This window comes from Pongo abelii, chromosome 5 (genome assembly GCF_028885655.2).
Source record: "Pongo abelii isolate AG06213 chromosome 5, NHGRI_mPonAbe1-v2.0_pri, whole genome shotgun sequence".
NCBI classification, from domain to species: domain Eukaryota; kingdom Metazoa; phylum Chordata; class Mammalia; order Primates; family Hominidae; genus Pongo; species Pongo abelii.
In genome coordinates this window covers 147,226,220-147,243,861 of record NC_071990.2, presented here as the reverse complement: position 1 = coordinate 147,243,861, position 17,642 = coordinate 147,226,220, and the positions used below count along the sequence as shown (strand labels likewise).

General features: G+C 40.8%; 1 protein-coding gene across 5 annotated transcripts in view; it reads left to right on the top strand.

The window, feature by feature from the left end:
• The window catches only part of EPM2A (EPM2A glucan phosphatase, laforin), a 100,414-nt gene extending 83,392 nt beyond the window's left edge, over nucleotides 1-17,022 (top strand). For 4 of the 5 annotated variants that reach the window (XM_054558270.2, XM_063725044.1, XM_009242347.4 and 1 more), the window contains exons 3-4: nucleotides 6,938-7,179; nucleotides 14,679-17,022. In XM_054558270.2, coding sequence (XP_054414245.1) covers nucleotides 6,938-7,179; nucleotides 14,679-14,956 — 520 coding nt within the window. In that variant the 3' untranslated portion in view covers nucleotides 14,957-17,022. The remainder of the gene's footprint in view (nucleotides 1-6,937; nucleotides 7,180-14,678) is intronic. The other variant, XM_024248163.3, reaches the window with a different exon arrangement.
• Nucleotides 17,023-17,642: the final 620 nt, after the last annotated feature.

The window sequence follows — 17,642 nt, the reverse complement described above, 5'->3', positions numbered from 1 at the left end:
GTTGAATCGACAGATTCTTTAAAACAAGTACAAGAAAAGTCACATATTTAATTTTTTATTCCTTGGTCTTTGGTGCTTCCTAATTCAGTATGCAAGGGATTGATTTTAAACAAGTCTTTTCAAGTTCACTAAGTAAAAAAAAATTAAATATGGCATTTTAACTTTTCAAAGAATGCTCAGCATTGGAAACAACATTAACAAACTAATAGTCTATTTTCAAGGCACATTTTGTTTAAATCTATATCAAAGTAACCAAGTCGTAGCTTGGTTATTTGCCTCAATCTTTGTGCTGCCTCATGATTGACTTTAAGGAAGCAAAGTTTGCTAATTGCCTTATTTACAATTATAATCTGTTGATACGGCATATAAATCAAATTTCAGGGCTATATATGCTCAAAAACAAGAAGGCCAAACTCTCTTGGACTCAGTCTTAAGAAGTTGTGAGTCTGAGAGACTGTGCTCTTATATCAAGGGATTCTCCATTGAGGTTCGTTCTCTGAGAGTCATGTAAGAGGACCCAGGACTATACCACATTTATTAAAACTAGACACCCCAGAACTTCAGTACCAAATCATTAGATCAAGAAGGGGCCCACATATTTCAGTCATTTTAGTCGGGGGTCTGGTGATCTTTTCCCCCCATGTGTGAGGTGCGCAGGTGATAGATGGAAGGACATCAGTGAAGGAAGGAAGAAGGGTAGTATTGTGTAAAGAGAGCATTTGGGAACTACCATCAAATGCTAGTTGTATTTGCAAGAATTCCAAACATCAGGATGAATGGTGAAAAAAGATCTATTACAATGCTTTAAGGACGTCTGGTGTATGGATATTTGAAAAGAGTCTGGATGATTGAATGACTATTTGAAGCCTGAATGTTTAGACTTTTATTGAGTTGCTAAGGCTGCTTTAACAAAGTGCCACAGACAGTGTGGCTTAAACAATAGAAGCTTATTATTTAACAGTTCTGGAGGCTGAAAGTCTGAGATCAAGGTGTCCACAGGGTTGACTCCTTCTGAGGGCTGAGTGGCAGCATCTGTTTGAAGCCATCTTCTCCCTGTATCTTCACATTGTCTTCCCTCTGTATCTGTGTTCAAACCCCGCTCTTATAAAGACAGTAGTCATTTTGGGTCAGTGCTTACTCTAATGACCTCAGTTTAACTTGATCATCTCTGTAGAGACCCCGTCTCCAAATACAGTCACATTCTGAGTTCCTAAGCATTAGGACTTTAACATAGGAGTTTGGGGAGGGGGACACAAGTCAATCCATAATAGGCCTTTATAATTAATGATATGGCATTTCATAATATGGAAAATAAAAGAGTATTTTGTCAAATTATTTGCTTTCATATGGCTCTAAACTACATAGTACATCCCCAAAATGTAAGAAATGAACTGGACTTACAGAAATTAACTTGTGCTCTATATACGTAGTCTATGACTCATAAAAAAACTATAATAAAACTATGGTTTAATAAAGAAGCTAATTAGTATCACTTTCTAAATTGGAATTTGTCTTTGAGTAGTTATTCAGCCTTAACCGGAGCCTGTTATAAGCACCCTTTTGGGGTAGAAGTTTGGCATTAATAACTTAACACTGGATGCTAGAGGACAAATTTTCAGCAGAAGGAGCTGTATGTGCTATTGAAGCCTGGAGCTTACTAGAGGTTGATTTTAATGTTTCTCTTGCTTTCCCACTAATGAGATCTAAATTATAGGACTGATAGACTTTTTTTCCCTTTACTCATTATTTAAGAGCCAGATCATATTTTAATTTCTCATTGAATTGCCTGTAAAATATTAAATAAGATAAATGCAGCACAATTATCCAACTTAGGAAATGTGCTTTTTTTTCTTTCCTTTTAAATTCTTAGCTGGGTTTTGTTAAGACCTTCAGCAAAATCGATTTTCTTTATTTTTTGAAATGGTGCTCCGTTTGTATGGCTAGGAAGAGGGTACTGCAGTTCAACAGTTGGGGTCTTTAGGTGTGATAAATAAACAAAAGCTGGTTCCATTATTCCTGTGGGTTTCCTCATCTTTTTTTCTTTTGATGGACACAAAATAATGCTAATTTTCACCTTTAGGAAAAGGTTATTCTGCCATTTCTCATGGCCATTAGTGATGGAAGCTCTAATGTGAAGTCCGTTGAATGGACTTGTCTCCCAATACCTTTTGTCTTTTAGACACCCACTTCTCCTGTCAATACCCTGTGATGATTTTTACAAAGTGCTTGGATGGTCATTCTGCCTAATGTGCCGGTGAGGCATCCTTTGACTGACAGCTGAGCCTCTGATTCATACGCTTCAGTAGCTGTTGGACCACAGGCCCAAGCCTGATGGGTGAAACAAATATTGTAGTATTATGATATGATTACCTGGAACCACAAATCCAGATTCACTCAAATGAATTAAATTGATTTTGATTTGCAGTCCAAGAAAATAAGGTTCCAGAATGTCAGCCATGTATTCTTTCCCCTGGTCTTTAGCTAAGTTGTAATATTACTAGGGTAGATTTTATTTATATATAATCTGATTATAGCACAGCAGAAATAGTCAAAACCCTAGTTAATAATTTTTTTTCTACAAAAGTACATTCTTATGCATAGGACTATATCAAATATTTGTCGTAGCTCAGAAGTAGATTTAGTTTTGGCCGGTTAGAAGGTACTGTGCATTAAACACATGGACATACATTGTCTCTCATAACAAATAATTTCTCACTCCTCACTATCTAGGAATTATTTGTAGTCTTGACACTATTTTTTGGACAAAGATAAGAACTCACCTTAATTTGTAGATATGTCAGACTGAGGAAGCCCATTTTTTCTCATCTCCATATTTTTTACTGATACTTAAAAAAGATATTGGGCTCTATATATTAAGCTTCTCTTACATGCATATGGAGACCTTGGACTGGTGGTCCAAGGTGGTGGTTCTGGAATCTGCTGCATATGTAATCTAGTTAATTACTAAACAGACCAAAAATCAACCTACAGAATTATAGGCCTAACTCCAAAGCCTCTCTATAAGTATCTCTGAGGTGGATCCTGGTAATAGCTGTTTTTATAAAAGTACCTCATGTGACTTGAATGCATAGCCAGGTTTGAAAACTTCTGTCCTGAGCTGACTGAGTGTTAATACCCTTTTGGTTCAGTTGGCATCTCTTTACCTTTCCAAATAGTCTATAGTGAAGCTGCCAGAAATCTCTTGAGTTCATGATTGATAGTGGATTATTTATGAAACAAGTCTCTGGAAGTTTTATGATAATAACATAATTGTAAGCTGTAACTTTTATTCCATTATATCTTTGAATTTTGGTATGCCTTGCATTAAAACTACTCTTACAGAGAATTTTTATTCTCTAATCTCATATTTCAACAGGCTTCTTTTCACCCTAAAAATCCTGATGTTAAAAATTGTTTAAAATAACATTGATACCAAAAGAAGACTAAAACTGAGATGAGATGAATAAAAATGAATTTTTAATGGTATCAAATCATCCTCTTTTGAATGGATAAGTAAAAGTTTAATTACTTTTTAGAAAGCATATCATGCATCTTGTTACCCCAGTGAATCCTGTAACTGGAAATATATCACCTACTTTTGGAAAACAAGCTGAAATAGGATGCACATGAAGGGCACTTTAGCTGTCTGATTAAGCAGAATTCATTGATGTGTTTTTTTCCAACAGGCCCAGTCTTTGTCTCTGCATCCCATACAATGATTCAGTACAAATCACTTTATAACCTTACTTTTATATCTTTCAATACTGTGTTTGTTTTCAGAGTTTATCTTTAGTTATCTGTCTCTAGGTTTAGAACATCTTGTTTTAAAATAGCAGAAATTAGTTCATACTCATTTCTTAAATATGGACTCTGACTTCCACCATGTCTGGATGTATATTTTAAGGGCTTATTTCCATCAGAAATGTTATGTGTGAGATATATGTGTTAAGCTACCAGCTTTGGGCATGTTTATCTTTGACTTGTTCTGAGTTTCCCTATCACCTTAAAAACATTTGAAGGCCAGGGCTGAAGGAGATGATAGAATAACACCTCTTTTAGCAACAACATGTGACTCTATAGACTGACTCTGGTTTGGGATATGCTGACTCTGATTTCTTATATTGCAGGCTCAAATGTCCTAATTTACCCTTTGTGTATCTCTATGAACTGTTCTTGAGCTTTTTTGTAATCCTGTGTGAAAAATCAGCCAGCCATTTTATTTTGGCATTTACCGACTAGCTAAATACCAACTAGTACCCACTCAAAGAGTGCAATATTCAAGAAAATGCTGAGTGGTATTTGGATTTTAGCTTGACTGTCATGAAATTCTCTTTAATATTTTACCAGTCCTCTTTAAAATTTTGCCAGTAAAACAAACAAACAAACAAAAAAAAGTATTACTGTCTTATAATAGTTTCTATTTCTTGGTTATATAATGGAAGTGTCCACTTCCCTCTTTTCCAGCTTAGGAGCTTTAGTGTGCTCAGTTCAACCCCAAAGTATACATATGGGAGCCCAGCACTATCACCTCGCTAGGCATCCAGCAGGTCCCTGGGTAAGGGATCTTTGAAAGATCTGGAAAGAGGGATGGGACATCTAGTTAGAGGCAGGTCTCACTCAACAGCCAGAGGGAAGGGGCAATCAGCAAGCGGGTGTGAAGTTTCCCCCTGAATACTCAGCTATCCAGGTCCTGGTGAAGCTCGGCTCTTGGGTACCCTGCGAGTGTCCTTGCTCAAGGTCTTTCTCTCAGTACACTGGGTCCAGTGGAATATCTAAGAATCATCTGGGGCCAGGGATAAGATGAAGGCCTTGGATTTCATGCCCCTCTTTCCATCACCATTAAGTCTTTTGCCATTTCTAACTTTTCTTTTATCATTTTTTCCCATAATAATCCTCAATCAGGATTTCCACAAGGAAATTCCTAATAACCCTTTAGACAAGAACACAAGTAGAAAAAAAAAAGTTGTTTTTCTCCTGTAGGGGAAGCAGGGCTCAGGCTTTAGACAGATAGTGCCAGATCTTATGAGATACTTTTCATCGATTATGGGTCATGACCACGTTCGAGGATTAGTTAATTGGCTTCTCCTGTTAACATCAACAATGACAACAACCACCAAAAGGAAAAAAGCAAAAAACAAAAAAAGCTAGCTTTAAAAAAAATAGGGTATTTTCTACTGTGTAGCATTCAAATGAAGAATATAGGAAACAATGAAGAATTAACTGAATAATCTTTACAATGCAATGCAAAGTAAATTACAAAGATAAGTAAATCACTATAGCTACACATAAAATCCACTTGCACTTACTGTGCATCCACTGGTTTCAGTCCAATTCAGATACATTATTTAATTGTATTTATTCCTTACAAGATTTCTGTGAGTTATTTTTAGACCCATTCTAAAGATGAGTACACCAACAGGTTAGAGTTGATAAATAACTTGGCCTAACATCAGACAATTATTACTAAATGTTATATGAAATCTTTATTTATTTATTTTTTTGAGACAGGATCTTGCTCCATCGCCCAGGCTGGAGTGCAGTGGTGTGATCTCCACTTATTGCAACCTCTGCCTCTTGGGTTCAAGCAATTCTCAGGCCTCAGCCTTTCAAGGTGGCTGGGATTACAGGTGTGTGCCACCACACCCGGCTAATTTTTGTAATTTTACTAGAGACGAGGTTTCTGCCATGTTGGCTGGGCTGGTCTGGAACTTCTGGTCTCAAGCAATCCCCGCCTCAGCCATCCAAAGTGCCAGACTACAGGCGTGAGCCACTGCGCCTGGCTTCTTTTTTGTTGTTTACATTTTTCCTTTTGGCTGTTGTTGTCAACATTGTTAACATGAGAAGCCAATTGCCCAATTCTCTAATGAAGATCCACCACTGTCTTTCTAAAACTTCAGTTCTGCTTACCCTACAGGAGAGAATAAACTTTTTTTTTTAAGAGATGGAGTCTCACTCTGTCACTCAGGCTGGAGTGCAGTGGTGCAGTCTCAGCTCACTGCAACCTCCGCCTCCCGGGTTCAAGCAATTCTTCTGTCTCAGCCTCCCAAGTAGCTGGGATTACAGGTGTCCACCACCACACCCGGCTAATTTTTGTATTTTTAGTATAATTGGCCAGGCTTGTCTCGAACTCCTGACCTCAGGTGACCCACCTGCCTCGGCCTCCCAAAGTCCTGGGATTACAGGTGTGAACCACTGCATCCGGCCAGATAAGCGTGTTTTATTTTTTTTCTCCTTGGGTTCTTGTCTAAAGGGTTATTAAAATTTTTCTGAGTTTTTAACTTTTTCATTTCATTATTTTTTTCTATAATAAACTTCAATGATAGTTTCCAAAAGGAAACTATATTGCTATTTCTCCTTCTTACCTTGCAGCATTAGATGAAACCTGTAGAACACTGCTAGGTACTAATGGAATTAATGTTGATTCTGATTTTATTTAAAAGAAGTCTGTCGTTTTTTAGCTTCTGTTCTTTAGCATATTTTAAAAGTCTCATACTATTTGAAATATTTACATAGACTTTTAAACCAGAATGCCTGCTGAAATTTGTTTTTCAGAATTTATTTATATAATTACAGGAATTTTCACCTCTAATTTATTAGCATTTGAAGTCTATTGATGGATTTTTATCATGTGGAACCATATATGCATTCATGGTATAAGTACAACTTGGTAGACTTATTTTAATATATTGCTTGATTTGGTTTGCAAATGTCCATTTCCTGGCGTTCTAGTTAATTGAAATACTTGCTTTCCCCAAAGCAGCAACACCAGTACTTTTCCTTTCAGTAATAACATTGGTGCTCATATTCTAAAATATCTAGCTTTTCCTGTGCCAGACTTAAAGGTTAGTTATATTTTAATACTACATGTTTTATGCAGCTCCTTAAACCTCAAATCAGAACAACACTAGTAATAGTTGACTCCATATGTTCTCATTAGAATTCTACCAAATATCTGGCTGGGTAGCTGCCCTCGTCAAGTGGAACATGTAACCATCAAACTGAAGCATGAATTGGGGATTACAGCTGTAATGAATTTCCAGACCGAATGGGATATTGTACAGAATTCCTCAGGCTGTAACCGCTACCCAGAGCCCATGACTCCAGACACTATGATTAAACTATATAGGGAAGAAGGCTTGGCCTACATCTGGATGCCAACACCAGATATGAGCACTGAAGGTAAGGATCAGAACTGTTCTACCACCTTGTTGTGTTTCAGAGAAACCCTTGCTTGCTGTCTATCTATAATTTAATATCTTAAAAATGAATGGTAGAAATGGAATAAATATGAGATTTTAGATTTAATATATATAATACATATGTTTTGACACTGTGGCTAAGATTCTGTTTAATGTGGCTTCTTTGTTTATTCATTCAACACATATTTATTGTGTATGTACTGGGTATGCGGCATTATGCTAATAGCTAGGAACACAGCAATAAAGAAAGACAGGCACAACTTCTGCCCTCACGGAGTGCATTGTCCTATAGGGATGGCAAATGTTAATCAAATGACTAAAAATAGAAGTTTAAAACTATGATGAATTTTTTGTTAGAAAAATATATAGATATTGCTATGAGATTATGTACAGGTAATCAGGCCAAGAAGGGGGGTCAAAGAGGGTTTTCTTGGGAAGTAGTGTTTGGGCTAAGATCTGAGGGTGGGCTGGAGGAAGAGTGAGTGGAGAGAGTGTCCGAGGCAGAAGCAGCAGCTTAGAAGAATCCTTGTTGCAGGAGAGAGCACAGAGTGTTGCAAAAACTGAAAGACCAATGTGGCTTGGATCAGAGAATGAGGAAAGATGATCCTGCAGGATTTGAGCGACAAAAAGGACTTTAGATGCTGTCCTATAGCAGGAAGAAGCAGTTGTACAGTAAGACGAGTTCGACACTAATTACAGCACAGAGGGGAATGGGTAAGAGGAGTGAGGACTGTGCTGGAGGAGAGTTATCCATGGAAAGAGCACATTCTGGGGAGCGACAAAGGGAGGCTGCATGAATGCCATGGCACTTGAGGTGGGCATGGCTTTGATAGGTAGATGTGGAGGGAGAAGGGGCATGCTAGGGGGAAGCAGCAGCGCAGGAGATGGCACAGAAGCATGGAATTTTAGAGGAATGATAGGGATTTTAGCCCGGTTGTAGAATAGGGTACTTGTTGAAGAGGAATAGAGATAACTACAGTCGGCAGAGGAGAGAACCAAGTTACACCGATAGTATCAAGCAGCTGTCAGCAGGGGGCAGCAGAGAGCTTCGGAAATGGGAGAGGCTGAGGAGTTTGATGACCTCCTCTGCTGGGGAAAGGACAGTGATATCCAGCTCAGAGACGTTTCTATCTAATAAGACTCCAGGCAGATATTGTAGCTGTCTCTATTTTGCAGACGAAGAGGCTGAGGCATGAAAAAGTTATTGCCTATGTCATAGAACTAAAAAGAGGCCCATTCTGAATTTCAAGGCTGGCAGTCAGACCCAGAACATTGCTCCAGACAGCAACTTTACCAGCTATGAAGCTTCTCCCTGCATTCTTACACAGACGCTTCAGGCAGGTTCTTCAGACCCATGTAATTTCAACCCCTTATGTTCATGATCATCTGAAGTTATGCAGAGCCTACAAATTGCAAGGGAAGTAGCTTGTCTCCCCAAGAGTGAATGGTCTGCAAGACAAAAGGCCATGAGGATCACAGGAAACCTACGTTTCTGGACCTTGCCCACCTCAGCCCTGTATGGATCTCAGGTGGTCCTCCTGGCTAGGCTGGGCCCCTTTGTTGATCTGTGTCTGAGCTGAATTATCATTGGGGATGGGGTATAATGTTTGTTCCTGAAGGTGGAGAGAGCTGCTGACAGTCTGGTTATTCCTCTTGGTAACCTGATCTAAGGAAGCATGATTTAGCTGTAAGAGCTCTGCCCTTCTTCAAGGAAATAAAAAAGAAAAACTTCATTTGCGAAGATGCACATTGGTTGAATCTAGGTGATATTCACCTTGTCCAGCTGGTTTTCCTGGTTTCAAAACAGAGAAGATAGTTAGGATTTGAAGGACTGTAGCTTCCAGAGAGCATTTTGATGTTAGCATCTCTGAATCTGATTTGACAGCATTGTTATCCTGTTGGAGAATGATGTGAGACGAGGCTGGGAGAAGTTAGGCTGCCAACTGTGCCACGCATCCCCCGCCATCCCATCCCAACCCACACACTGATTACCTGAAGACTCTGCTGACAGATAGGTAATTTGCTTGAGAGTTTGGGACTCTGCAGAAGCCTGAGGGAAAACTGTATCCCCAAGGACCCATTGTAGTTGTATTCATGAACCTTTTTTGCGGTCAGTGGGTTACCAGGTCACAGTCGTAACTGTTAGTGCAGCAGCATAGCTTCTTTCAGGCTGAGACAGTGCGGCGGCATTTGAGCTGCAAAATGCAAGCTTCCACTTGATAAAGGCCCAGCTGTAAGACCGACTAATGGATTTCTTTGGCTTGGCCTAACCTGGGGGTGTAATCTAAGGGTTAATAACCACTTCTGACTGGCAGGGGAACTTTTTACCAATAGACCAATGTCTGTGGCTCACAGTATTAGCCCAATGAACACATAGATTAATCAGCTGAATATTTTTAGAACTCTAGAGAAAAACCCACTTGGAAGTGTTTTGAGCTGCAGCATAATGCTCTCAGTTGAAGTCTGAGAAAGAAGACAGTTTGTTAGGCTTGACTGTCACCGCTAGTTGTCACAGACCTGTTACAATCAATCGTGCAATCGATCCTTACTCTTGTATGCTTTGTCATATGTGGAAGGGTGGTGTAGATTTCTATTTTAAAAATCTTTTATAAACATTTTGGTTTGTGTCTTTCAGCTAGGGAATGAAAATCTGCCAAATCTAACACTCACCTGAACAAAACAAAATGAAACAAATCTGCTCATTAAAATTTTCTTTGCATAGAAGGTATTCAGGTTGTGTTTTGACCTCTGTCACTGCAGCACTATTTATAACAAATGTCTACCCTTGCCTCCCAAATGAGTTCATAGGCTTCATGAAGTCCTCAGCTGCCCCTCTGTTGTCAAAGTCTGACTTCCTTTCCTTCGCTCAACACACTGAATTCAGCTCTCCTATCGCATGGAAATGCTGACCTTGGAGCCAAGACAACTGGGCTTAAGCCTTGTCACCACCGGGTAGCTGGGAGGATATCAGCAGGCTAGTTCCTGCATTAAGAAAATGAGGATAGTAATTTCCACCTTACAAGACTATAACAGTAGAATAAGATAATTGATATGAAAGGGCTTTGAAAATCACAAAGTTGGAATTGTAGGATTAGTTCCAAGTCTTTACGTTTCTACCAAAGGATGTTATAGATGATGTAGATCCTATCTATATTACACTTCAAAGATGGAAAAAAATATGCCCTCCAAATAATATATTCATCACATATCTGCTCCTGGAGTAAGAAAGGAAAGTGTGTGTGTGTGTGTGTGTGTGTGCGTGTGTGTGTGTGTGTGTGAGAGAGAGAGAGAGAGAAAGGCTGAAAGTTGCAGATTTCTTTCAGGATCAACCTTGGATAAAGCGTATCTTTAGGGCCTTTTGACCCCTCTCTTTTATCTCAGGCCCTAATACCTCAGGCTACTTGACTTACCTGCCCAAATGCTCTACCTCTCCCTCTCCTCACAACCTTGGCTGGCTGAATAGTGCTTTCAGGAAGCTTTTGGTTGGTCCAGAGTCAGATTAGCCTGGAGCAGGTGTGAACCACAAGTTAGGCTAGAAGTGCTTAGTAGTGTCTCAGATCAAATAGGCTTTTATTGCTGCTTTTCTAGTCTTGTGTTTATTCATGGACTTAATGAGTGTGTATGGAGCATCTACTGAGAACTAGGGCCTGTATTAAATTACAGAGTCAGAAACTCAGAGGGTAGAATGTCTTATTTGAACTGCAAAGGGTTTACAGTTTTTCAACTTAGTTGTCAACATTTAAAGTTTGGAATACTTTATGTTAAAAGTTCTGGATTTCTGTCTTTTCTTGAGGTTTTATTGTTTTTAAGAATGGAAATGTCTTATCAAATTAAATTCTATGTGGAGCCTATCTATAGCGGCTCTGGTTGACACCGGCTCTGTTGAGCTGGGTATATCAAGATGAACCTTCCTGGGGACCCTCTTTTTATTCCTTAGTGGGTCACATATTAGGTTAGACTTCCTAGAATGGGTTTCAAGCAGAGAGAGATGGTCCGCTTGAGAGGGCTCCTCTAGGGTGGGGCAGAGGTGTTAATCCTCAAGGAGGACATGATTCTCACCCAGGGTAAGAGCAGCAGCATGGGCTGGTAAGTGAGTGCAGAGGGACTGACTGAGAATCCAGATTGACAAGATGGGGGCCAACAAATACCATTAACTAGGTAGAATAGGGAAGGACCACAGTACAGTGGTTAAGACCTGCGGCTTCAGAGTCACACTGGCTGAGTTTGAGTGGCCACTTAGGGAATAACCTTGGGCAAATGTCTGTGCTCAGTTTATTCATATATAAATTGAAGATCACAACAGTGCTGACCTCATAGTTGTTAAGAGGTGGTTGTAAATGAGCTAGTGCATGTAAAATGCTTATGAGAGTGCTGGGAAGGTAGAAAGGGCTCAATAAATATTATCTACCATCAACCAAAGAGGGTGATTTGTAGTCACAAGAGATCAAAATAAACCAGGCCTCCAGCTGTGGCCAGGCTGAGATGAGTGGGCACCCTGGACCGGCTACTTCTCTGGTACCCTTCTTTTTTAGATGGAGTCTTGCTCTCTCCTAGAGGCTGGTGTGCAGTGGCACAATCTCGGCTCACTGCAACCTCCACCTCCCTGGTTCAAACAATTCCCCTGCCTCAGCCTCCTGAGTAGCTGGGATTACAGGCGTATATCACCATGCCTGGCTTTTTTTTTTTTTTTTTTAAATTTTAGTAGAAACGAGGTTTTACCATGTTAGCCAGACTGGTCTCTAACTCCTGACCTCAGGCAGTCCACCTGCCTCGGCATCCCAAAGTGCTGGGATTACAGGCATGAGCCACTGCGCTTGGCCTCTGATACCCTTCTTAAGTATTTATTTATTCTTTATGTTGATTAAACATTTGCTCATTCTTCAGTGCAATGGTTGAGTGATTCCGGGAGAAGATCACTGATGGCTGTGCCCAATGCTGAAATCTGTGTGAAGCTGGGAGCCTTGGGAGCTTCTGCACGTTAGCTGACATGTACCTTTCAGGAGCGTGTGCCTGAGATCACAGAACCTCAAACTAACACATGCCCCTTTTTAACTTCTGAACTGTATACAGACCTCTTGAAGAATGTTTTACACATAAAATGAAAAGGGGAATGTATTGCATCATTTGCGCTGTTTGGTGCAGAACCATCCTAGGGGAACCTCTGGCCAGAGAACAGGTCTGGGGAAGGGATCTTGACTGGGACCAGGGAAGATCTTGTTTGCAGGCTGGTTACACTGATGCTGTATGCGCCGAGTGCCAGGGGCTGGGATTCTCAGTCCAGCAGCTCCTACTGCAAATGACCACTGTGGGCTATTCACATACTGGGCATCTGAGGCAAGCCTGAACCTACGTTAAATGATTCTTTTTTGTTTCCTGCCAAGGCACATAGTATCTGGAGAGACAGGCACAGCAGGGAGCTTGTCATGTGATGCTAGCTGTGGCAGGAGCAGGAAGAACCTACACTTCCGGCTCGAGCAACAGAGTTCTCCTCCCACCCAGCTTTCCCTGGAGTGAACCCCTCATACCCTCAGCAGAACAGAAGCCCCACAGTGGAGCAGGCCTCTCCATTCTCAGCAGGGCTGATCCATCATACATTGGAGGTTTTGCTCCTCTGATCCCCCAGCGCAAATGGTGGATCCACCATGCAGTGCTCCCCATGAGACATGCTGAGACATCTTGCTGTCACACATGATGCTCTCACCATCCTGTTGCATCTCCAGTGATATTTTAGTGCCTCTAGGAGGGCACCATGAGTAACTGAGTGGCAGGCCCACCTCGCTGTAATCTCAGGGTGCCCTGGAATCAGGTGTGGTGGTTTAGATGGGTTAAAGTTCATGGTTCAGTTTGGACTATGAGGAATCAGATATACACAGAAGCTGGTAACTCTAATACAAATGCCCTTGGGGACCAGACAGGGAACGACAGTGTATGGCAACAGGCCAGAGAGGGATGGAGCTTAAGGAACTGAAACCGTGTCCTCCCTGCCTGAAGGCATTCCAGGTACAAACATTCTAAACTGCTGTGTGGAGCGTGCAGTCTTAGATCTCTTCACTAGGGGGTTAACAGAGCTCCAGCAACAAGATTAGAATTTTATCCTGGCTTCCACATGGGCTCTGCTCCTTCTCAGAGCTTGATGAGCCTGAAGCTGAGGATGATGCCTGGCTGGGTGGAATGGCCAGTGAGAGGCCTTTCAAGCCACACTGTGGTCCTTGGTGAACTCTGTCCTTCCCAGATGCTGATGCCTCATCTCAGTGTGTTGTGTTGGCTCCTTCAGGGGCGCTTGTATTTCACCAAAGGACGTCTAAAGAGGGGGTCTAAACTTATGGGAGTGGCCGTCATGGGATAATTCTGGGCCTCACGGCAGACCCCCAGGTGAAATCTTTTGAGGGAGGGGTGTTCCCATCTCTTTGGTCATCCAATAAGGATGGCAACGTGAAAGCCACGCAGGGCTCTTGTGTGTAACCATTGGAGGATCCTTTGGGGCCACTGTGTTCCTGTAGCTAGAGAATGCCAAGTCGTGAGCATGGAGCTGTAACCCAGGGCCTTCTCATTGCCCTCTTCCTTTCCCTTTGAAATAATTTACACTGATCACCCGCTGAAAACAAACAAAAAACCCGACTTACAAAATATCTCTGTACTGAGAACCTGTGAGCAGGAGAAGCTTCAGGCATCCAGGAGCTCAAGGAAGTGATTGTGGGGTGCTTCTCTGTCCCACAGGATCAGAGAGCGGAGCAGAGTCTACCAGGCCTCAGCAGGGCATAGCATGTCCTCTCCTGGCGTGATGAGAAGATATTTGAATAATCTAATAATCAAAATGGTAACCTTGAAGTAAACCCCAAATTATATAATTGTATAATTTCCTGAAAACATAGAAATTAAATCAGTTTTAGTATTCATTGTATCTCGAGGGAATAAATGAACAATTGGTTGTCCCATCTGTATCGAATAATGTTAGCCATTCCATTGAACAAATGAAAATGAGCATATGTTGAATGAACAGATTGATTCCTTTAACTATTATGGGTCACTTCTGTGTTTTACATTTAGCTGGAAGATACTTTTGGATTGACTGAAATTCAGGTGGCCAGACCTGACAACTATTTTTTTTTTTGAATTCTCTAAAATTCTGACCAATCTCTGCAAAATCTTTTCATGTGAAAGTGCATTCTGATGACAGGCGATAGGTCACTTTTCTTTGGAAGGATATTTGCATGGATGGCGAAGTCACCCAAAGGAGCAGCAATACCCAGGGAAGGATTAGAGAGAGCCTCTGGCCTCTGGAATGCTCTTTCCACTTTACTATTATGAGGTTGTAAAATGGTCTCACCTTTTCCTTCACAATGCAGGAAGAAAGCAAACTCTCTTATCCCTGCCTGGCCCTGTGCAGCCCTGTGATTTCAGGCTGTGCTGGAGGAGATCTCAGCGGCAGTATCTGGTGGTTTAGCTATTCACATGTGTGCTGTGTTTTCCCCACCGCAGGCCGAGTGCAGATGCTGCCCCAAGCGGTGTGCCTGCTGCATGCGCTGCTGGAGAAGGGACACATTGTGTACGTGCACTGCAACGCTGGGGTGGGCCGCTCCACCGCGGCTGTCTGCGGCTGGCTCCAGTATGTGATGGGCTGGAATCTGAGGAAGGTGCAGTATTTCCTCATGGCCAAGAGGCCGGCTGTCTACATTGATGAAGAGGCCTTGGCCCGGGCACAAGAAGATTTTTTCCAGAAATTTGGGAAGGTTCGTTCTTCTGTGTGTAGCCTGTAGCTGGTCAGCCTGCTTCTGCCCCCTCCTGATTTCCCTAAGGAGCCTGGGATGATGTTAGTCAAATGACCTAGAAACAAGGATTCTACCTGAACTGAAAGGACTGTGTGACCTCCCCCAAGCCAACCACTTTCACCTGGGATGACTTTCGATTATGCTTTGTTTTGGGGCTGTATTTTTGAAATACTCTACAAGAAAGCTGTGATTCACACATGAGAAGAAGCACGAAGCAGTTAGGCTGTACATCAGACAGAAGGGTAATTAATGCGTGCAGTTCCTGCTGCCTGCAGGCGGACGAGGCCTTTGCTTTACAGCACTATATGTGTTGCACGATGGATCCATGACAGCACTTTCCTGTTGCGCTGAAACTCTTGGCCATGCAGAGGAAAAGATATGGAGCTATGTGGATTTCATCACTAGTATGTGTGCATGAGCTGGTCAGTTGCCAAAGGAGGAAATAAGGTTAGAAGCCTGAACCGTTAAAAAAGAAGAGCTCACTGTGGTCAAAAAATGATGGCTTTTAGGACTTATTTTTTATCCTGCCTCACAGTTGTTAAAGTCTGTTCCAAGGCATCACCTTCCTTCTCTACCCAACAACCCTGTGTAACAACTAAAGTAGAATTATCTCTCATTTGTTGTTGTTTTTCCTCAAAACTGCCAAACAAAGCAAAAAATACCCTTGTTTTTTATAGTTGAGTCATCAAGAAGTTAAATTGAGGCTTAATGAGCATAGGTAGCTTGCCCAAGATCTCATGACCAGTCAAGGGCAAGCTGGAGTTAATAATCTATATTTATTTGACTCAGCGCTGTTTTCATTACAACTTGTTTTCCCAGCATCATGTAGCACATTCAGTTTTGTCTTTCTTGGGGTATGGTCACTATGCCTGCAGGAGTTTCTATAGCGAGACACAGAATAGTATTCTGATCAGTTGCCAAAGAATCTAGGAAAGTAGTTGTATTTTGTGCAAGCTGATTTAAAAACATGATGGGCTGTTTTAAGACCAGAGTGGAAATTCATGAGAGGAACTATACTATCAAAAGAGCCCAAACGACCAAATCCATGGATAATTGCTTCACAGCCTTGGCCATCCTGGCTCAGCCCTCAATTTAGTATAATATGCAGTTCCTGTGCCTCCAGACTATGCAGCTCATCTCCCTAGGTTCTACAGGAAATACAGAGATGAACAACTTTGCCTTCAAAAGTGTGCTGCCTAGAAACAGACCTGCATTCAACCAACTGTAATGCAGGATTGGACCATGAATGATATGCTACAATAGAAGAAAGAGAAGTGTGTTTTTTTTTTTAATTGAGAGCCTCTATGTGCAAGGTGATATATAATCATATCCAGTTTATAATCCAGTATATAATCATATCCAGTTTAATCTTCACAATATCCAATGAAGAAGGTCTCATTATCTCCATGATAAAGATGGGGAAACTAAGGTCAGAGGGGTTAAATCAACTGTCTGTTGTCACATGATGAATAAATAGATGAAGTGAGATACAAAGCTGGGTTTGATTCAAAGCCCTTACTTTCCTAATTAAACTATGATGAATATTTATTTTTCTGCACGTTCCTTTCTTCCACAAACACATATTGATAGATGCAAGAGACTCTTATTTAGAAGGTGTGGGGGACAAGAAGGATACAAGGTAAGTTTCAGTGGAGCTCAGAGGATGGGAAGATATAACTGTGGCACTTAGGGGAGATGACATTTGCTTTGGGCAGAGGCAGCTGGCCAGGACACATTTCCCCTATAATTTTACAAAGTTAAATTTATAAGCTAGCATTAAGTAAAGTGAAGTCCAGCTCCCTTGCTAAAAATAACTAGAGGTAATAATTGGTATTCAGGTAACTCATTTACAGTCATAATGTGTTGTGAAAATTTAATCTTAAAAATTGAATTTTTAAACTACGTGGGTCTGTGAATTTCTTTAATGTCTAAGAAATCCAGCTTCATAATTTCCATGATACAAATATCTTTTTTCAGGTGGATTTTTACCTTTGTTCCTTTTGCTCTGATAGACAAAATCAGTTTAGGACTATTAAAGAATGTTTTGGAATAAACTGTCTTTTCCTCAATGAATGGGATGTCTAATGTATTTCAAAATCACCCAAAACTTTTGGTAAATAAAAGCATTTAAAAAGACCTTTCTGTACAGGATTTTTAAAATGTTATCAGCTTAGTCTGAAATCTAGAAGGACAAATTGTGTTTACTTATTTGTAAAGGGGGCAATCCACTGAGCTAAATTGTTTATTTTTCTTGTCACCCTTCCTCTTTCAATTAACCGATCAAAATTGGCAGTTACATGATAAAGGAAGTCAAAGGTGAGGGATCACAGAGAAGTGACGATGAAAACTTAGAGTGTGTCTGAGAAAATCAAAGCAGATATGATGCCATTAGCTGCTTGTCACTGGTGTTTAACAAAACTTTTCAATCACGAATTTCTCAAAGGCAATCATAAGACGATCTCATTCATGGTGAAAGAAAATCTGAATGAGGTTGTTTTCTTTCAGACTTGAAACATTATCCCTCTATCATTCTGCTTGCCAGCATTAGGAAAAATGTAAAACACAACACAAAACACTCTTTTGACCATCATTAAGGTGTGGTAAAAACCACTTGGCTTGGTGTAAGAAATAATGATGAAAAATGTGGGTAAGACTTTGGAAATGATAAGAAAGT